The sequence below is a fragment of the Haliaeetus albicilla genome, chromosome W (assembly GCF_947461875.1).
Source record: "Haliaeetus albicilla chromosome W, bHalAlb1.1, whole genome shotgun sequence".
Lineage (NCBI taxonomy): Eukaryota > Metazoa > Chordata > Aves > Accipitriformes > Accipitridae > Haliaeetus > Haliaeetus albicilla.
In genome coordinates, this window is record NC_091515.1 from 208842 (window position 1) to 231234 (window position 22393).

General features: G+C 42.0%; 1 protein-coding gene across 15 annotated transcripts in view; it reads right to left on the bottom strand.

The window, feature by feature from the left end:
- The window catches only part of ZNF532 (zinc finger protein 532), a 51891-nt gene extending 30219 nt beyond the window's left edge, over positions 1-21672 (bottom strand). For 2 of the 15 annotated variants that reach the window (XM_069774960.1, XM_069774959.1), the window contains exons 1-3: positions 21018-21417; positions 20501-20661; positions 4036-6395 (exon numbers count right to left, since the gene is read on the bottom strand). In XM_069774960.1, coding sequence (XP_069631061.1) covers positions 4036-6375 — 2340 coding nt within the window. In that variant the 5' untranslated portion in view covers positions 6376-6395; positions 20501-20661; positions 21018-21417. The other 13 variants (XM_069774961.1, XM_069774969.1, XM_069774967.1 and 10 more) reach the window with 13 other exon arrangements.
- Positions 21673-22393: the final 721 nt, after the last annotated feature.

Genomic DNA, 22393 nt, shown 5'->3' on the forward strand with positions numbered 1-22393 from the left:
ATTAGAGTAAGTCTGAAACTGTGATCAGACACATACAAATATTCACCCTGAAATGCCAAATATTTGTCCTCAACTGACCAAACAGCTATGGCTGGAACCACCGACTCATGTCCTCAAAACTGAACAGAACTGGTTTGGGATGCTGACTTTGTCTTCAGCTCAGGCTTAAAGGCAAAATCTTAACTAACCACAACTCTTATTTAAAATGTGCTTGCCACATTTACTTGGCTTCAGTACCATTCCTAGTCTATCTTTTACCATTTATGTATTAATAAGCAGCAGTGTAATACTGAAGACTCTGGAGTATTTGATTATGTACGAAAACAGCAAAACACTTCTTACTCAAATAAAAGAAACATGTGGGGTTTTCATAGTCCTTCCAAAGCCTTTCATCTGCAGCACTACAAAAGGAAACCGGGATGCTACGCCACAAAAGAGCCATACAACATAAGCGTATCTCCCCAATATTGCAACAAGCAGCCTGCAAGATTCACCTGTAATGCTAGTAACTCAGACTGACACAAAATACTAATAATGCTGTTTGTCAAGGCCGCTGGTTTGCTATTTTGATGAGTACAGTAAAATGTTTAATTGTAACTAATTACAGTAGAACAAGAAGAATCTACTGTGAAATTCTGAAATTCAGCATGTTTGCTTACCATTTTATTTTGGGCTTAAGGTGGCATTAACTTCCAGTTCTCTCATTCCAACCCATACCAAAATAAAACACAGTTTGTGAAAATCATCACCTGCCTGCATTTAAAGTCAAAGTTTCAGAAAAAAAAGGGTTAGAAGAAAAAATGGTGGAGGTGGAAAATAAAGATACACAAGAACTATGAGTATGAAGGGAAATGAGCTATGTAGTTTCCATGGGAGCTACACACTTATATCTGTAAATACGATGAACATTAACATTAATTAGCCCAGGTTTGCTGCTTTTTTTTTTTCCCAGTAAGTAGATGAGGGTTTCATTCAGCCAGGAAACCTGTCAGTAAGTGGTCCCATTCCCTTTAACAGGAATATTAATGGAAGTAAAATATTACAGAAAGGTAACAACTTTATAGGGAACATCTTTTAATTGCTAGGGCTGGTTTACTATTGTTTATTTCAAAAGAAACGATCTACCTTATTAACAGGAGTTTAATAAGAACAAGAAGTAACAGCTACTTACTGCTTAGAACAGTATACATAGAACAGTATACAATTTCCATTTCAAGAGCAATTAGGTGGGCACTAGAAAAAACAGTAAGCTGCAAATAATAACTTTTTTCCTACTATTTGTTTGCAAAATCCAAATGTTTGGTTTTTTCTTTCTTCCTTCCTTCCAAAGTGAAAATATCAATTTAATCTAACTTTCCTGTATTCCTCCCCCCCATAATAATGGTAGTTTTACAACAAAAAGCCAGTGCCAAGCACTAAGAAGGAAAACAGAAGTCAGAGTTATTTCTCATCCAAGCTTTTCAAGGGGTAACATATAATGAAAAAGTACGAAAATGTTTATTAATAAATGCCTATACAGAGTCTTTCTTCAGCAAACACTACCCTTGCAGCAATGCGTGGGACAAAAAATGGACAAAAAGATAACTTATCAAGAAAGCAGGATGTATTGCTCTCACTAAAGCAACTGTTCAGTTAAACAGTTTCTACACTGGGCATTTCAGCATAGCTGCAACACTACATTATGTAATAAAACACAACGTTAAAAAAAACAGCACAGAACTGAAAACTGCTGCTTGATATATGAAAAGGACTACGAAAAATATGAAGTTAACTTTTAAAAGGATATTTCAACATAGAACATTTAAAACTACATTTATTAAGAGTATTCTTTTAAAATGGAACAACATGAAAATAGCTTCTTTTCCCCCAGTGCTTTGTACCAACAAGGCTTTTTTTTTTTTTTTTTTTTTAAAAACTGGAAATCCATGGCCTAGTAAGGAGATATTAAGGCCTTGTCCATACATTAGCTCTTAAAAGAGAGCAAGTTTCCAACAGAAGACACAAACACATTGACAGGTAGTAGGCAACGCTGATTGCTTTCTGTACCTTCATGAGCTTTCCTCCCTGAACAGCATTATCTGTGTACCCATACTTATCCTTCCACCTAACTGCAGTTATATTTTGACATTCTATGAAGATCTCAGTTGCTTTCCTGTAGTAAATCACCAGGGTAAACAGTATCTAACAGGACATGCATAGAGAGCAAACTCAGCAGCAACAGGGCAAAAGCACCAGACAGAGGTAGCAGAAAAGGGCAAAAGGTGTTTCTACAAATCTGTTTAGTTTACCTGTCCATACAGAAAGCGAGTACATCACTTCTTTATCCTTGTTCTTCTCTATTTTTTTTTCATTTTATCCTTACCTCATCCTCCCAACCTATTCTCAGTATATTTGTCTGTCTCTCATCCACTTGCTTTATCTTGGCACCTTCTTAATTGCTTGATTTTATAGTACCAAGAACAACAGGGTTTTCACAAGGACTACTGGATCTTATCACACCAAATGATACCTAATGGACCTATTACGGAAAAAAAGATAAATCTAACACCAATAAGCACCAGCAAAGCAGTTAGCTAAAGAACAACTACCAAGTACTAAGTAACTCGAGCTGGTGCTGAATATACTCATGGTCAGCCATCAGAGACTGTTCGAAACTGCAGAAAGATCTGACGGAATACATACTGCTAACTTCTGATAAAACGCTTAAACACACTCGCTTTACATAGGCATATCTGTAGTATCTTACAAATAGAAATTCACCCACATGGCATTTCACTGTGAATCCAGGCAATTTCAGCCCAAGTCCGCTAGCCAGTTAGTAAAGTAGGAGCTGAGGCGGAGCCACATAATCCATATAGTCAAGATTATTTCCACATTCAAATCTCTTGACATTACTACCTGTAGTGGTGGGTGCAGTTTAACTGCTTCATGGCCACAGAACAGGTCTTAAGTTTAGTAAAGAGATTCTGACAGGAACCTGTCTGCACTTCTATGACTAATGGATTTTTTCCTACCTGCAGGACTTAAAAACCTTTTTCCTGTACACTGCTGTGTAATTCCCAGGAATATTCCTTGGGGTGCTTCTTCTTACCAGTCTGAGCATGTTTGCAGGTTTTCAGGTTCCCACATAGCAAGAATCTGCAACACCAAGCTCTACTGAATGCTTTGAAACACACCAGAATCCCTTTTAATTGGCACGCCCCAACAGAAATCCAACTGTATCATTTAATTAACAATCTTAACTCTTATAGGATTATAAAATACATCGCACACTGATTAATATTAACTTTTATTGAATGACGTGTTTCTTTCAGATTAGGCCACATACATTAGTAAAGAATTTTAAAATGGTTTGTAAGTTTAACTCACAAGCAATCGTAAGAGGAAAGGAAAGCCAACACAAGTAAACAAATGGTCACACAGCAAGAAATGCATGCCAGTGAACACCACTTTTCAATTCTGTTTAAGAAAGACTTGAAGAAAACAGCATGCATATCCTTTTGGTAGAATCAGTGTGCCATTTATTCATTGCCTAGAGTGCCTGTAGATAAGAGGAATGCCTAGCTCACTTATGGTGCTATATGAAAATAATAAAAACTGACAACAAATCAGGAATGAGTCACTTAAAACTATCATTCAGATTGAATAGGTGGGCTGTTAATGAGGGTGCCAATTAAGTGGATTCCACAGGATACTCAAATTCCAAAGCACAGAAAGAATCATTAATAATTCTTAGTAAAGACCATTATTAATTTCAGTATTAAACTGTTCAGCTGTAAGAAAGCTAATGCTAAATTTTAGCAAAAATATACAGTGTAAATTTCAGACTTCAGGGCCTAAAGAAATTCTAAGAAAACTCTTATTTAAAAAATGTTGACATTCACTATGTAAGTGCTTGCACGATTTTTGTGGTTTTCATTTATACTTTTAATCATGGAGGTTCAGATAATTAACAGCTAAATGAAAGTAAAAACATATCCAAAGTCTCCTAGGCTTATAGATGAAACATTGGAATTTAAACATATGATACTCTACTTGTCCACTTGTGTCTGCAGCCTGCTGGAAATGAGTTGCAAGAGATGTCTCATCTTGGAAAACTTCATTACACTCCAAGCACTTTAGACTATGTCTACAGAGTTTTGATGGATCTTCATCTAGTGGCATAGCTGGAATGACAGGTGTACTTGCTGGGGCTGATATTACTGTCCCAGTTATGCCAGACTGTATCTTTGTTACAGTATGTGTGCCAACTCCCACAGGGCTTTGAAGCATAGATGTAGCAGTATTGCTTGAAGGAGATGCTATCATTTGATCTGCTGGGACTGGTTTTAAAATCAGGTGTGAACATTGCATTACAACTCCTTTTTCCTTGTGTCCACGAGCATGGGAAAGAAGACTGCATTTATTGTAGAAAACTAAATTCTTTGTACAATGATTACATGTCACTTCAATTCGCACGCTCCTCCTGTCATAATGCTGGGTCAGGCTCTTCTCAAGAGCAAATGAGTCACCACACTCCAAACACTTGTAACCTCGTGTTGGTAACGTTATTCCGGCATTGGCAGGGGGACTAAGGTTTGGGATGTAAACTGGTACGGGATTGACACTACTCAGCACCTTATTGAATGCTTCCACTACAGAACTTTGTAGAGATGACACCACCTGGACTCGAGACACTTTTTTAGAAGGCTGTGAGGCTGCTGCAGAAATTATTGCCTGCTTTATTTGTTGCTGAGGTTTCGTTAGCACTTGGCGGAGTTCAGAGGTGGTTTGAGCACCTTGAGGCAGAAGATTAAGGTTGGCAAGATGGACTGTCTTTGGCACAAGTTTAGCACTGGCAAGGCTTGATGCTGGCACCACAACAGTCTGCTGTTGTATAGCATTGGCAGCTTTTATAATGGCGCTACTGGCACTCTGCACTGAAGCAGCAGATATTACAGTGGCTTTCACTGTAGTATTGTTAGCAAGCTTCAAATTAATAACTTGTGAACCTGCTGTTTTAACTGCTGAAACAGGGAGAAAGGCAGTAGCCACAGGTTTGATAGTGACCTGTTTTGGTGCAAGTTCTGCAGATGCAACTGCATTGGTGACAACTGTGGACTGGAGAGGAGCTCTAGGAGGAGAGGAAAGAACAGCAGCAGAAGTTGGCGAGGACAGGAGAGATGTCATGGAAGTTACCATAGAAGCAGTCTGCTCTGGCTTTTTACCAGAGTCCAAATCAACTTCTGGCAACACTCTGGTAACAGTTCTCTTGATCTCCCCAGAAGAAGTCTTGATGGTTTTTATGCGAACTTTAGGAATTGCTGGTGTTGACCCTGCAGGAGAAGATGGAGACCCTTTGCTACTGTTTTCACTTGATACACTTCTGGGACTATCAGGTGGTTTGATAGATGGCTTTTTAGCACCATCAATGAGACTCTGAGATTCAGGTGATTTTTCAATAGCCTGGGGACTTTCACCCATGTCTTTTGGTAATGGAGAAGATTCTCCTGAATTAGACTGTAAATCTTTACCAGTATCTGTAGCTGCCTTTTTAGCACTCAGTGCTGCAATTGCAGCAATGCATGAAGAAAGCTTTGCTGATGACTTTGCTTTCGACTGTGAAATGCTGGCAAGATTTGTTTCACTTTTTTCAGTACTCAGTTTTCCATCAAGTACCCTGTTTTCAAGAAGCTTTTCAGAATTGTCTTTTAGCAATTTGTCCTCTGTTTTTCGAGCTTTAAAAGGCTCATAGACACTTAAATTCATGGAGTTTGTCTCTGTCTCTCGTTTAGCAACTTTATTTTTATCTATACTACTTGAAACTGGGATTCCAGATTTAATCAAGTTCTCCCCTCCAAGTGCCTTTAGTTTGTCATATTCCTGCTGAGATACAGATCCTGCCAAGACATTTGCTCTGAAATTTGCACGCATCTCCTCCTTATCTGGGGGGTCATCCACTTCAATTTTTTCATCATCATCAAATTCTTCAGCACTTGATATCGGGCTAAACTGGTTGAAAGCCGAATCCTTCAGTGTAGTCTCAGAAGCTGACCCATCATCTTTAAGTGACTTCCCTTCATCTTTACTGTAACTATCAAGAGCTGATGACGTTAGAAAGCCATTATGCAAGCCATTGCCTGTGGAATGGTGGCCATCCTTGTCCACTCCTTCGGAAGAATCAATAGTACGCACATTTTTCACAATGACACTCACACCAACATCAGATGATGATGGGGCATGAGAATCTTCATCTGTGTGAGCATTTTGTTTTATGTGGCTTTCATGGTCATCATGTCCAGATTCAATAGCTGCTTTTGGATCGACCATGTCTGGTATGTCAAAGGCTGCAAGAAGGTCATCGAAATCTGGGGTCTTCATATCCCCCATGGTCATGTATTTGATTGTAAGCAAATCTGTAAAATAAGCAGAAAGTCATCATCTCAGTATTTTAAGCTCTAATAGCACAGTCTTACACAAAATAAGCTATGTTCACATATGCCATGCAAAAAGGTGCTACTTCACTTCTGAAGTAATATTTTCAGAAATTACACATTCCAGAACAGTCTTCCAGTGCAAGTGTACAGACGAATTATTACACCAAGAGCTATAGTAATACATCAACTTCACAGACTGTGACCTAGTCATTTCATTCTAGGCATAAAATTCTCTTCAGTGACTTTCTTCCTGTCCCCTCCCCTACACGCCCTCCTACCCTCTCCCACATACACTATGATTATAACAAGATACCTAGACTTTCACGAAAGTAACGTGAGGCACTTGCAATTCCTTCTAAGTCTAGATTTTCCTTGACATTTGCATTATCAACCTGATGAGTCATATTGAAGATGGTAACAAATGTGTTTCTACTAACAGTTTAAGACTGTTGCACTGCTTCCTATAAATTAAATTGCTTTATAAGAATTAGGGAATAAGTGTCTCCCGGTGTTCACAACGCTTTTTTTTCAGCAACTCTAATGAAGGATCTAGTGTATCTACACTATTCCTGGCAGGCGTCTCACCTACTTTAAAGACCACCCATAACAGAGATTCTACAACCTCAAATGTAATTTGTTCTAGTCATTCACAATTTTCACTGTTACGTTTCCTACTACATAATCTGAATCTTTCTCGATGCAATCTGAATGAACTACACGTGGTTCTATTCACCTATCCTCTTTGTAACAGCACTTTACTCCCTTCAAACTTTTCCTTTTTAGGCTAACCAACACCAGTTCTTTAGGGTTTTCTTTCCCCTCACAGATAACATTTTCCAGATCCTGTTCTTTTTGTTCACCACTGGCCTCTGTTGTTGGTTTTTTTTCCTTCCAATTCCCAAACCAAACAGGTAACTCAAAACTGAAACTTTACAAATGTTGTGTAAAAAGAAAAAATAACTTTGAGTATACTTTTAGATTTAAATCCCACTATGACATTTGGCATCAGTGCCTTTTTCCACTGATGTTTCAGTAATATGCAGAGGTGTGCAGGGGATCACTTGTAGAGATCTACAAAAATCAGTTACAGAAGCACAGACAGACATTTTCTTCATTCTCTTTCATAACCATGCACAGGTATGATTTGTATTGTTGTGACAGAGCTGTTTTAAACATACTTTCATTGTTCAGTAATTATCAGGCCAAAGTTAGCATTCACCATGAAAAGGTACTTAACCAAGTAAGTGTTATTGTTAGAAAATGCCCATTTAGGAAGCACCCAGTCTGTCCTCCTGCCTTTGTATCAGCACTAAAGGGCTGGAAAACATTCTTACCATATAGCTCAATGTTCTGTCTCCAGTATCAATTAACACAGGCCATCAGAGAATCATAGTGTGACTAACTGCAACAGTGCTCTCCCAGCTCCTCATATGAGCTCAGATAAGCAAGAAGCTACATGCCCCATTGCAGAAGGTCTGTTGGAAGCCGCTTGCCAATGGAGATTCATCCTACAACTTCAGTAGCTCACTTCCTCCTCCTCTTAGCTCATTAGCTTGAGCTCTGGAGAGAAACTACTCGCTGACTGTTGAATTCATCTGTAACAATGCTAAGATAAACTAATCAAAATGCATATATATGTTTAAATATATATTTTTATGCACATCATTATCAACACAGGCAGCATTCTAACTGTTCCTCAGAAAGATGCAGTTTATTAAAAGAGCATAACCCCTTTGCTTGACAAAAATCTCTAAGACTTATGTATTCATCAACAGTGGCTACTAGGAAGTCATTATGGACTATAAGAAAGGCAACTGAGGAAAATTCCTCAAGGATACTGGAATACACACAGACATTTCATGTAATACCTTCAAATAAATATATAATGGTTTTGAAAATTGTTTACATGGTCCACTTTATTTTTTTTTTTGCTTTGTCTACTTTATTAACTCCTTTTCATTGCACTAAGTCCTTCTGCAGAGCTGAACTCAGCATGTGATTCTTTATAAAATTATGAGTATACCATTGCAACTGATGAATTTACTTTCTTAATTAACTCATAATTCCTTTACTTAATGGACAATATATAGTAGCCTATCATGGTAAATGCTCATCATCAAGACTCCACTACTTTTGTAAAGCATATGGTTATAATCCATACTTATCAGACATAAGATTGTTTCACAATGCTGGTAATTCTGGATTTATTGTGTATTTGTTTAATTCTAACATTTTAAAAATCCATTTATTCAAAAGCAGGTTTCTAGCCTTCATGCACTTAAAACTAGTAATTGGGATAAAATGAACATAAAGATTTAAGAAAAGAGACTAGACAAGTAACCAGTACAGCTCAACTCTCTTGCAGTATAATCAGAAGCTAACTCATCATGTTCAGCACATGTGGCAGTAGACGCCTTCCTATACCAAAGTAAGATGACTACCACACTTACGCACAGTGCTGCAGACCTGGACTTTAGTCTACCCTCTGCCTGAAAGATTTCAAGATCCTGTGAAATGGCCACAATTACAAAGGCAGTTATCTAATAAATTAAAAAAAAATACATACACGCATAATATCAAAATTACAAAGAAAGTTCTTAGAAGAATAACTTCTTATAATTCTTATAAGTTTCTTATAAGTTCTTATAAGAATTAAATGGAAAAGATTCCAGAGACCAAAACATATCAAATCCATGTAAAACCACAAAACAAGCCTTAACTGACACAGTTTTTCAGGATTCGAAAGACTAATTATTTGCACTCTGATTACACATCTGTCCATAGGTGTCTTTTTACAGTTATTATATACACTCAAAACAGAAACAGAAAGTCTTCCTAGTCTAAAACTTCCTCTAATTACATATACTGGAGTTTAATTAACACTTAGCAATAGCAATGAATTAAGCAAAGGCCCACTTACACAGTATTTCATCCAAGTATGTTTAAGAGCAAAACTGTGTAGCAGAGGAGATACATTTGTCCTTTACTGAGAAACTCGGTTAGGCTAATTCCAAAATGAGAAAGTATCTCCAAAGAATTCAGGGATCTGCAGAGCTAAGATCATAAATTTATCCATAGACAGCACACTGCATAAAGTTGCAACTGTCTTTCAAGTGTATGCAGAAGGAACAACTCCCATGCTCTAGCAGAGCATGCGAATGGATTGGTTTCTTCTGTGTGGGGGACCCAGAATTACTGGTGCCCTTATGAAGAATCCCTCCCGTTCTTCAAACTTTTAAAGCAATCTTAAGTTAAACAAAAAGGGACAAAAGACATAGCCAGTCTTGATAAACAAGCAAGCAAAGTTGTAACATGGATGTTTTATTCATCTCTTCCTCGCTATTCTAGTATACCATTTTAAGATTCAGTATATAAACCATGTTTCCACCACAACTGCCAGGACTCTGAAGCCACATTCCTCCCTTTTTTTTCCTCCAAAAACCTTGCAGTAACTCCTTCCCTTAACGATAAAACTCTGCCTTTTATCCAAGATCAAAATCAACTGACAACGTTGGCTGCCCGACAAGCTGTTAGTCTATTCCTTCTCTGGGCCAACATGATGCCTGTAAATACTTGAGAACAGGAAACGAGGCAAGTTCCTGGTTCCCTAGGAAATTGTTATTTTCCAGGAACTGGAATTTCTTTGAGAACTGCTTTTAAAGTGCTGAGAGCAAAGTTCAATGCCTCCAAAGAGACACGCAAAGGTGTAAAAACCCAGCATCAGAGGGCTGCCATTAAGATGATCTTCAGAACTGATCTGAGAAACAGTCCACAAGGTGTGTAATCAACGACACATTCCTCAGACTAAACAAACAAAAACATATTTAAAGAAACAAAATGCAAGACTCCCACCTTCTCAAACATCTTTGTCTGAAATAGAATTTCTTTCCATTTTTAGTTTCTGAATAGTAGAAACAAAATTCACTTCAAAAGAGGGAAATGCCAACTTGAAGCGTGTATTATGAAGAACAATGGATAGATGATACAATAAACTCAACACCCTAATTTTGTGTGTACTCATATAAAGAGTCAGTTCTTAGATTTATTGACTCTGTCCAAAGTACTATTTAATTTTCAAATGAGAGCCTCCCTTTGTAACATCCCTTTTCGTTCCCATGGACTAGTTCCATTTCCTGCCTCTCCACCTGGCTGGCTGCTGCTGTTTACCAGGAGAATGCCAGGAAACACCTATCACTTTTGTCATAAGATTTGCAACCTTTAGGGTGCTTGAATTACTTGAGAAAAGTTATTAAAGAAAATCAGTTTCTTTAAAAGTTCAACCATTACTTTGCTTACTGACTATTCAATGATAAAAATAAGTAAAAAGGAAAAAAATCCAGATATGGCCAATAGGAGTTACAAGGAGCAGTGAGGTGCAATGCTTCTGGATTCTGCTTTTTTGATGGTGGGTGATAGGACTTCAGGGAAGATACAACTGAGTCTTAAAAACTTAATGACGGCAGAGTCTGAATATACTTACTTCATGATTTCCATTAATCTCTTTGGTGACAAGGTCCATCCCTATGTGTGCATCGATGTCTTACTGAAATGTAAGGTGTGAATTAAATTCTCGAGGATAAACCAAGATTGTTTTGTTTGTGTTCATGCTTTGTTCAAAGCATGTATGCATGACCTCCTGCATTCTTCATTCTTTGGAAATGCATCTCCTGACATAAGTGCTTCCTATGAACAGCATGAAGAAAATGACACAGGTTTTAGCCAAAGGAAGATACTCCTTGACTGTTCCACTGTCTTACTTTTCCCAGTTAGCCTTTTTACTCCAGTTCATTTGATAACACATTCCAGTGAAGCACTCACTTGGGTAATTATGTCAAAACAAGAACCAGATCGTGACAACTCTCTACTGACAGTGGAAGAAGCAAGCAGGACAAGAATTTGATGCTACACCCCTGAGAAATAGTTAAATTCTTGTAAACCTTTTGAGGCCTTTGTATCCTGTCTGTTAAGATGGAAAGTCTAAGGATGTATTCAAAGATTTTAAAAGGCTGATGTCCAGAAAAAAGGGGAAAACAACTGCAAGATGTACTGCATCCAAAAAAGGGGAAAACAACTGCAAGATGTACTGCATCCAGGAGCTTCCGCCCTACTGTCAGGGATTCCAGAGACCATTTTGAAACACTGCTTTCTTACAGCAACTATTTGTGTAGATGTGAGGAAGGCTCAAATATGCAATGATATAAATATCAACCAAAGAAATATCAGGGCTTAGAAGTAAATAGCTACTTCTGAAGGATTAATAAAGGCAGTTTTGTTTTACTACATGGAATTTTTGTCACTCCTCCTCAAGCCCTGTATCTATACCTGTTCCAAGTGGAGGGACTCTAGCCATATGAGAAAAAACAAACAAACCTACTCTTTGATGTATTCTGCCAAGGGCTGGAAGGGGGGGGGGAGCAGAGAAACACACAGAAGAAAACATTTTTTTCTCACTTTCTAAATATGATTTATATTGTAGCTTGGGCTTTAGGACAGCTGCAGATGGGGCACAGTATTCTCTACAAGAAAGACCAAGCTGCCTATAAATTGCTGCTAAAATTAAAAGGTACTTTTTGGTGTAAAGCTAAGAAATTGTAAACACTCAAACCAGGCTCATTTTGAGGAAGTTCAACAGCCTAATGAAGACAAGGGAACAGAATCATCTGGCAGCTTCCAGACAGGTCATATCTCCAAACCGCTCAAAACTCTGATTTTTGTCTGTCAAGTACAAGAACAACTTTAAGCTTCCCAGGCCTAGCAAAGTCAAATAATCCTCCTCCCTTTCCAATACTTTTCCAATTAATATTCTCTATGCATGAAGGCTTCTAATTATCATTTCTGGATCACAAGCATGGTCTTGCATGCTCAATTTTTATTCTTTTATTTCATCATTAACCTTTAAAGAACTGACCAACTTTTCCTCCTTGACACTCACCCTCCTGCTCATCCAGATCTTCATTACTCAACCACAAGTCTAGTGACTCTATGTAATTGCTTTAACTGTCTGTACTAGCCCTGTCTTTGCTACCATATTAAATTTAAATTCCTACCCTTTGCCTTCAAATCCCACATAATTGTCTATACTTACAACGTGTAACTCCATGCTTTTGTTCAACCAACTACTCAACTCAAGCTTCCCTCAGCAGCAAGTCTGTTTATTATTTAAGGAAACAGGAAAAACCCCAACTTTCATTTTCATCTACCTATGGAATTCATGTTCTTGTGACTACATTCCTTTACCTTTCCTAAACTCTTCCTGAAGTTTTTACCTCCATCTGTACCATGTACAGTTGTGGACTGTTCACTCTTTAGGGCAGAGACCTTTTCTTTTGTATGTTCTTCAAAGAAAATCAGTGTTCTTTTCAGTACTGTGAAAACAAGAGCATTGAGACACCACTTTTCAGTGTCTAGCACATGGTAATATCTTGATTCTGGAAGAATACTTCTGGTATAACCATATATAACAATTACTCTGTTATAGTTAGACTGGTATAAATTCCCAGTTAGACACACTATTCCAGGACAAGATTCTGATAATCTGGTATAATTACTTCACTTCCAAACACAACTGATGATGCCTAAATAACATCATGCTCATTCTGGAACAAAATCCCTACACAGGGAGTAATACCAGCCTAACCAGCATAAAAGCTTTTTTTTTTTTTAGTTTCTGTATTGCTATGCCAAGAAATTTCATCAGGTAGAGAAGACTTAAGTGATTCAATCAGCGTTACAGTAATATATATCCTAACGTTAGACAAACATCAACCTAATACACAGATTACGAGCAGTTTATTAGTTATTCACCATATATTAGTAATAATGATTGACTAACACTTCTGATCATTTACTTTGAAAGCTAAGTACCTGAAAGAAAGACAAAAGCAATATGCTAATTTAACCACCAAAGCTTCTTCAGGAAATGAGAACCACAACTCAAATCACAACTTGGTGTGGTTTGAAATACTCTGCAGGCAAGTAGGATATGCAAGAGCCCACTTAAACCACAATCAGCAATGTCTATCATATTCACATAAAACAGGTTCCTTTTCACTTCAAAGCGTCCTTCAGAGGTCCCGTGACTCGTTACTATTGCAAAACTCAAGACAGATTTCTGCTTCTAGAAATATAACTTTCATAATAGGCAGCATTTTGATTTCTTTTGATAAAGGTCTCATTTACCATCTATAGTATCAATATGGTCATGCCAGTCCTTACGTAAACATCTTTGTAAAGTATGGGGTGGTTTACAGTTAAAATTTACACCAAGCAATCTGCTATTTCACCATTATACACCGTACCTATCTGCCTTAAAAAAAAGAAAATCCAATTTGTCTCCATGTATGAGCCTCAATGAGGAAGAGAAATCTGAATTTGCACTTCTGGTTTTCTAAAAGAACATTCTATCAATTTTATTCCTCCCTCCTCCCCCTCAAAAAAGCTTTGGAGGATAAGTGTTAGCCCAATATTTCAAGTATTAAAATTTTTAGCTTTTTTTTGTTACTCAGTGCAGGTTTAACGCTGCTGCTAACAGTTTCAGAAGAATTTCGGGATTTATTCTTTACTAGCCCAAAAAAGTTTTCAACAGGCATTTCATCACAGAATCTCAGAACAGCTGAGGTTGAAAGGGATGTCTGGAATTCCAATTTCTCTGCTCAAAGCAGGGTCAGCTGTAGCAGGACCCACAGGATGTTGTCCAGTCAGGTTTTGAGTATTTCCAAAGATTGAGGCCCCAAAACCTCTCAAGGCAACTCCAGCATTTCACCACCCTCACAGTAAAAAAGATTTAAACCATTAATTAGCATTCAGACCTACTCACATTAATTTGCCTTACCACCCACTTACGACAATATCTAAATGCATTCTTAGAGTGCACCACCAAATGGAAGCAAGCTATGGAAGCTTACCAAATCATTGCCCATTTGCTGCTGATCCAGAGCACAATCCCAGCTCAAGCCACGGTCAGGTAGAACATTTTGGAATTGGGACAGGGTCAGAAGCTACACAAAGCTCAGCTAGTGGTTGTGATTTATACGGCTGTCTCTGCGGCCCATTTCCACAGCAGACAGTACCAGTTCGCATTTGACTTTGATCTACTTTCATGCGAGCTATACAATTAAGATGCTATAAACAAATCTGGATGCTGTAGGGAGGAAATAAACTTGAATGCCAACCTTTCCCAACTATTAATCCAAAATATTGTTCAATATTATACACAAAAGACATTAGAATAATTGCTAAAATATTTACAAAATGATAAAAAATTATTTAACAAACCCATTCCTCCACTCATTCTGCTTTTATTCATCTAGCTCTAGAATACCGCAGAAGCCTGTTAAACCACACACTGGCTGCAAGAGTTGTTTTAAACTACCAAATGCTGAAAACAAACAGGCAATAAAGCCACCAAAGTCAATGCATTACCAAGTGTATTCTGTTGATTTGAATAGAAGTGCAGTTTGGTTTTAACTGTTTACAGTATTTTTAACTTTTCAATTCAGGAGTGTCTTCCATAAAAATTTTGGGAGTTCAAAAATCACATACACCAGGAATGAAAGCAATGGTAGCAAATTACATTTGGGATGGCAGAAGATGGAAGTCATGGAAAAATATCACAAAGATACTGAATGGCACTTGCATGATGTTCATGGTGCATTGCCATAACCTGGCATAGAGACCGACCTACAGTGCACATGTATGCACATTGTCTTTTCCTGGTAAACAAAATAATTTGGGAGTCCCCAGAGGCCACGAGGATGATACTTATCTCCACGCACGGAATGCAGATGCAGTTGCAGCCAGACTAAAGCTTGAGAATTTATGCTGCCTTGTTTGCTGTTAATTCATACAGGCAAAACTTTTTCCAATCAGTTTGCCCATGGATTCAAGGTTAGAGCCTTAGGAATACAAGATCTCTGCAGAGGAGTCTCTTATTCAGTCTTTCATGTGAGGTATGGCAAAGTGCTCTTTGTGCTTATCGCTTAGCTGAGTTTTGCAATTATGGATTACCAAACCATGTCAAACGAACACGTAAGATTTCCCCAAAAGGAGCCTGAGTTGTTTTACAACTGTAAGCATGTTACTACCGTTTTTTCAAAACACGCCCATCCCTGTAATTGATTATAAAAGAGCGGGTAATTGTCTTTGTCCTCTTTTCTACTATATCCTGCATCTGATTATGGATCCTTCTTATCTGACCTATTAAAAGATGAGCCCTTTTCCCCTGCACTAGGTAAAATGAAGTAAAAACAGTTCTTGAGAATTTTTGTTTGTTTTCTTAAGCAAATTTCCACAGGTTTTGACAGCCAAATTAGAATTACTTGTAGTTTACGACTCCTTAGAAGACTCATCCTGTAGCCTAACTCCTCCATTTTTTAACTTTGTTATTTTTTTGCAAAATGGGTATCTCAAGTTCTCTTTGGGTCAGAGAAAACAGGAAGGGAAAAAGAAGGTGTATCTTCTGAAGTCTGTCCATTTCCTCTTCTTGCACCACCACTGAACCACCTCCAGCACAATTTAAAGAGAACCACATGCAACTCGTTCAAATCTCACTATTATCAGCCCTTGGCTGGCAAAAAGACCAGGGATATTTCAACACGAGCAAGGTATCTCCTTTCCCACACCATGGGGAGCTGAACAGACCGTCTCTACCTAAAGCTGGCCAAATGAAAACTACCTGTATTTATCAAGAGATCCAGTTAAGGTTTTGGGCCTAGCAACTTCCTGAATTTCTCCTAAAATGGAGATGAATTCATGACAAGCAGGTAAATCCCCATACCATTCTTTCTGCACTCTACTTAAAAATTAATTACAAAAATTGCTTAATTTTGTCCTTCTATATGTAAAATGGGCTGGGACAGTAACACGGGAATAATTGGGATGTACAACAATAATGAATAGAATTTTGAGATTCCTAATTTAATGCAAATTCGAATCATATCCTAAATGGCCTTTGCTTCCTGCCTATTTCCTTTAATCTACTTTTTTTTTTAAGTGGATGGCAATTCTTGCTCATAAACAGCGTGAAGCAGCTGCAGACAATCTCCGTGAGAGCACTCCAAGTCAGGGAGGGCCCTCCTGTGCAACACTAGCAACAAACAGGCCCTAAAACGTTAGGGTCAAGTTTTGGGTTTTTGTTTTTTTTTTTTTAAACATACTTTCCCAGCAATCTGTCTGCGTATTTATATTTTAACACACATTCATACTTCTAAGAAAACCAAAGTTAGTTAATTCATTCAAAAGAGGCTTGGAACTTGATAAATCATTACCCTTATTCTCAAGATCAAATACCTGAGACAAGCCTCAATGCAAAATGAGATCATGATTGCTGATACAGAGGACCAACCCTCCAGCATTAAGCAGCATCTTCTGCTGGAAAGCTGGCCTACGTGCAAAATCAAAATCTCCTGGTGAAGAGCATTTACAAATATTATTAGACTGAAAAAATAAAACTCACCAAGAACACTGCGGACTCCAGCATCTATTCAGGTTTCTCATCTTACAGTCTACAAAAATCCCTGCAAATTCAAAACCTCCTTTGCTAAAAATAAAAATTCGTAGTACAGATTGTGTTCAAAAATCCAAACAAAACAGATACATTGAATTTTGTGACAATTCAAGAACTTACAATTTTAGAACTGCTTACTATTCTAGTAGAAAGGAAAAAAAATCTGAAAGGTGCTCTCATGTAACATGAATTTTAGCTGACACTTGGAAAAGAACATGCATCATCAGCAGCAATAGATACTATTCCTATCATGCAACAAGAATTCATGTTTGCAAGCATAATTTTGCTACAGATGTCGATAGTCAAATATAGAACCTCTGCATCCAAATGATGAAAAATATGAACAGAATTCAGCACAGTGATCTGTTAGGCATTTTGCTCCACCACACAAGCTATTTACTGCCCTATCAAATCTGAGAAACCACACACATTGTAGCTGCATTAAACCCCATAAAACCGTAATTTCAGGTTAAACATTAGCTATTAGCATTAGCTATTAGCATGCTATTTTCACTTTTCTACAATTAATATCTAAATACCTTACGTAATATACTGCAGTCAGAAATAAAAAGATTCCCTTGTATTGTCACTCTCTGATGCAGGCACCCTGCCTATCATCAGCCACCACACAACTTACCCAATATCCACAACCTCTCAAGGCTTTTAAGACTGTCTACTTTATTCTGCTGAGCACAGAGGAAAAGACCCTCATTTCACACTAGAACAGAACATTTTCAGTGTTTTGCCTCCATATTTATCTTGATTGTAGACTACCAAACCAGCTAACACAGCCAGGACTGGTCAGATTTTTTAAAAATCATACTGGTTAAGATTCTAGAGTTGCTGATTTCCTGTTATAGGATGTAACAGTTCTAGCAAAAGAATCCCCAAGGCAAAATGTTTAGTGTTCCAATGTGTAAGCTCCAACAGCCTTTGTTCTTCCCTTTGCTATATTCATTACTGCTTTCTTCTCTCTCGCCTCTCCCTCTCCCTGAATCCTCCAGCTTTCACTATAAGATACAAATGCCAGCTCAAATCTAAGTACACGTTTATTTTTTAGATGAGAGGGGAAAAAAAAAAATCCTTTCCATTATCCATTGCTTTGAGTTAAAAGCAGTCATCCCTCAGGAGCTGATGCACTGCCCATCCGGTTTCCTATTCTTATTTCATTACTGCACAATATTATAATTCATGCCACTAATAACCCACTGGAGCTCCATCAAACCTCTAAAATACATCTTTCCACTTGGCTGCTGCAAAATCCTCCCTGGGTTACAACAGTTTAAGAAACGCCACCCATACTATTTATTTTACATGTTTTTTTCCTATGTAGGCTATATTAAGTATATGTTTAACACTGAAGACCTTAATTCAGAAGTAAGTATCAGGCTACTCAGATACGACCAAACAAGCAACCTTTAAATAATTAGACAGATAATTCTGAATGTGTAATGCTGTAATACAACACAGAACAGTTCACTGCCATGTGGTCCACAATTTATGATTGTCACTCAGAGGCCTATTCCATATCACTACATTGTGAAAACACGTATATTTGGATAAAAGATATTTCAGTGAAAATACTGTATTTAGCCAAGATATCAGTAAGTCTTTACAAATAATAGCTTTAATCCTATTAAAACTGGAGGACATTAATAGCATTTCTTTAGCAACACTTAAACAATTGTCTCCTTACTAATGTGCCAAGTGTGCAATCAGGAGCCAGATTTACTTTTCACATACATGTACCTTCATGCTATTGTTATATTCATACCCAAACCACCACATCTCACCTTGTGAACCTTGACCTTTGAAAGATTTTTTTTAGCCAATGCTCAGTTACTGCCACAGATGCATTACCTCTGCAAATATGAAAGGGTTAAAGGCAGCCCCAATCAATAGGCCTACAAGGGAAAAAAAAAAAAAAAAAGGAAAACGAGTATGCCTTACAGCATCTTTGCAATGCTTTTATGCACAATTCTACAACAATATTGTTTCCTTTTGGCCTTACAGAAAGGCACAGCACCCCCCCCCCTTAACATCTCCTAAAGAAGAAAACCACAAGACAGCACCCTGTAAATAAAACAGCATGCAAAGCAGCATTCTTCAGTCACAAGCATAACTACAATTACAAATCATTCAATCAATTTTATTTAGTTTAGTTTTAAAATAGACTGCATAACCAGTGTCCCACCCTTGCAAAGCAAAAATATTTTAATAAGGGTCATAAATCTCAGCTCTTGCCCATTCCTTAAGCATAAAAAGGCACGAAAAGCCAAAGTAATCTCAGTTACTGCAAATATGTACATTTATATACAGAATCCTTTATGACTATATTTGCCACATACCAGTGCTGTGTGTCTAAAGTGTGCATTCACATACTGTTTTGGGATGGTATCTTTCTGCAAGCTCCTCTGCTTTTGGCTGCCATGAAGGGAGGAAGCTATCCCACTGTAGTAGCTCAGTGACTGCATTGTGTTCAGGAGCTGATCTGCCTCAAACCAGTTCCAGCCGGTTCTGGTCACCCTACATAAAAAGCTATGGCAACCCTCGCTGAGTTGCCAACAAGTCCCTGAAAATTGCAGGGGCTCTTTTTCCTGTGGTGGTGGGGACGGCTGCAGCCCTGTCCCCCTGCTCCCCTCGTGCCCGGCCCACGCAGCCCCCTTGCTCCCCAGTGCCGCCCCACACGCTCCCTTCCTCTCCTCCCCCACTTACCTCCCACAACCTGGCTGAAAGCTGTGAGTGTGTGCGTGCCTGTCTGTAGCTAACAAAGAGACCGCAATAAAAATCCTCATAGGATCTCTCTTGCAGCACCAGGCAGGCTCGGCCACAGCACTGGGAGACAGACTGCTAACCAAGGGCTGCTCCCCCCTCTCTGCTCCCCACAGCACAAGGGGTGGCTGCTGATCAACGTCACATCTGCCCCCTCATGCCCACGGCCGTGGGGTGGCCGATCAAGGTCTTCTCCCGTCCGCCCTCCCCACTCCTCGCTGCATCTGGGGCCGCTCGAATGGCATTTTCTCTTCCCTGCACAGCGTTACTACAAAGATTACCCACACACGCACCTCCCTCCCCTCAAGAAATCCATTTCCGCAGCAGCAAGATGCCTGCAAAATAGTTCCTTTGCCCCCTCCTCACAGCACCGAGTTGGCTGCTGAGCTGGTTTTTTTTTTTTTTTTTTTTTTTTGCTATTCAACTATCCTTGAGGCACTGAAAGGATGAAAGCTGCAGACCCACGCCTGACCAGCCCCCCCCGCCTTCCCACACCCACAGCTGCGGGGGAGGCCAGGACACAGCTCTGCGCAGCCTGCACGGCTCCCACCCTGCAAAGATGGCTGCTGATTACAGCCGTTTGCTCGGTCCCACATCTCTCTCTAGGGCAATCCCTAATCAAGGTCACGACTCCCTACGGTGCCAAAGTCCCTCCAGAGGAGGGCTCCGCACCCACCTTCGCCCATGGCAGCTTCGCTCCTAGCCCGCTCCCCCTTTATTCTCTGCCACCCAGGGCCTTCCTCCTGCGTGGCTGACAGTCACCCCAAATCGAGACGTTATGCACCCCGCTCCTGTTTTGGCTACTCACCCTTGCACTGGTAAAACCAGTAACTACCTCCGCCTACGCGCCAAGCCCCATCCTCTCCGGGATCTGCCGTGAGATGGCTCTTCAGCAAGGCTTTCCTCCAAGCCAGCTGCCACGCTAGGCTACACCAACCAGCCCCTCTGCTCTCCGGGCTGCACCTGTAACTGTTAGCAGAGGTCTCGGGCACAACCCTTCACCCCCCCCTTCCCCTGCGGAGAGAGCTGAGATCTGGCACTTTCTCCACATCCCTCATCCCCACCCCATTCTGGGGAAAACGACCATGTTCTTCCGCTGCCTCAGCCCCGTCTTCTCCGCACAGGCGGCTCCAGCCGGCCCTCCCTCAGCCCCTCAGCCCGGGTGGGCTGCTCCCGCCTCTGCGGGCCGCCGTGGCCCCGGGCACCTCGCTGACGGGCCGCGGCCCCCTCCCCTCGGCGCGGCGCCCGCGCCCCCCACCACCACCCTCCCCTCCCACCACCACCCCGCCGGGCCCGCTCGCTCCCCGGCCCGGGGTCGGCCCTACCGAGCCCGGCCCGGCGCCGAGCCCCGGGCGGGAGGAACGGCCCCCGCTACGCGCGGGGGAGGCCTGGGGAGGGGAGGCCGCGGCCCCTCCGGCGGCAGGGAGAGAGCGGGGGGAAGGGGGAAGGGGGGAGGCGGCGGGACGGCCACGTCTGAGCGATCTCCCCCCTCCCGCACCCCGCCGCGCTCTGCTCCGCTCCCCCCGCGCCCAGCCGGCCCCGGTTGCTCGGGTGGCCGCGGGGGCTCCGGCAGCCGCCGCCCTCGCAAGCGCCCCGGCCCGAGCCGAGCCGCGGCCCGAGCAGGAGCCGAGCAGGCCCGGCAGGCCGCTCCGCCGCAGCCTGCCCCGCGGCGCGGCGGGGCCTGCGCGCAGGCGAGGCGGGAGCCGGGCCGGGAGGAAGGCGACCCCCACCGCATGCAAACTCCGCACCCCCATGCAAACACACCTGCTACGGCCCCGCGGCCCGGCCGCGGCTGCTCCGGCCGGCGGCCTCAGGCGGGCATGGCTAAGGTCCGCGCTGCCTCGGCCGCCCGCGGAGCGGCCTGGCTAAGAGATGGTGGAACATAATGGCAGGGAGGCTCTGCCGGGACTGAGGAGAAGGTGGGGGTGGGGGTGCCTCGGCTTGCACAGATGGGGGAGACGCTCCCGTGTGATTCCGTGTGAAACGGCTCCCTGGAGTGTGCCGGGGGCGGGGAGGGCTGCCGCTGCCTCCGAGCGCTCCGCGGGCAGGCGCCGAGGCCGGGGCCGGGCAGGTCGCGGCCTCCCGCAGCCCGGGGTGGCGGCGGGGGGGGGGTGTTCCCCGCTCTGCCGCCGGCGCCCGCCGAGCCCAGGCGGCCAGGGAATCCCGCCCCGAAAGGGAACGAGCGGTGCCGGCGGGCGCTCGCCCCGGGCCGCGCCAGCGGGCCGGTTCCGATCCCTTCCCCGGGTCTTCCCCGCGGCCCTGCCGGCAGGGACGGGGGCAGGCCGTCTACGACGACGACGCCGCCGCCGGCGGCCCCGGCCCCGCGGGGAGGCCCGCAGTGGGGTCCCGCGCCTCGGGGCCCGCCGGGCTGGGCCGGCAGCGCCGCCGCGCTCTCGCCGGCTGGGAAGGGGTCTCCGCTGCCCCTGAGCGCGTCGGGCCTTGCAGCGCAGCCGGGGGGGCGGGGGGGGGCAGAGGCCCCGCTGCTGGCAAGGCAGGGCTGCTGCCCGCCGGCGGCAAGCCAACAGAGGACAGGCGAACAGGACGCGCTGTCAGCTCGGACCTTTTACTTGCTTCGCAAGTGTGGCCCTGCGGCACGGCTCCTCGGGAAGCCGAGGGCTCGGGACGCCGTTCCTGCGGCTCGGGCAGGTGTGAGCGGCTGGCGTCGGCGAGGGAGGCGGCCGGCCGGTGCGGCCTGGGCGGG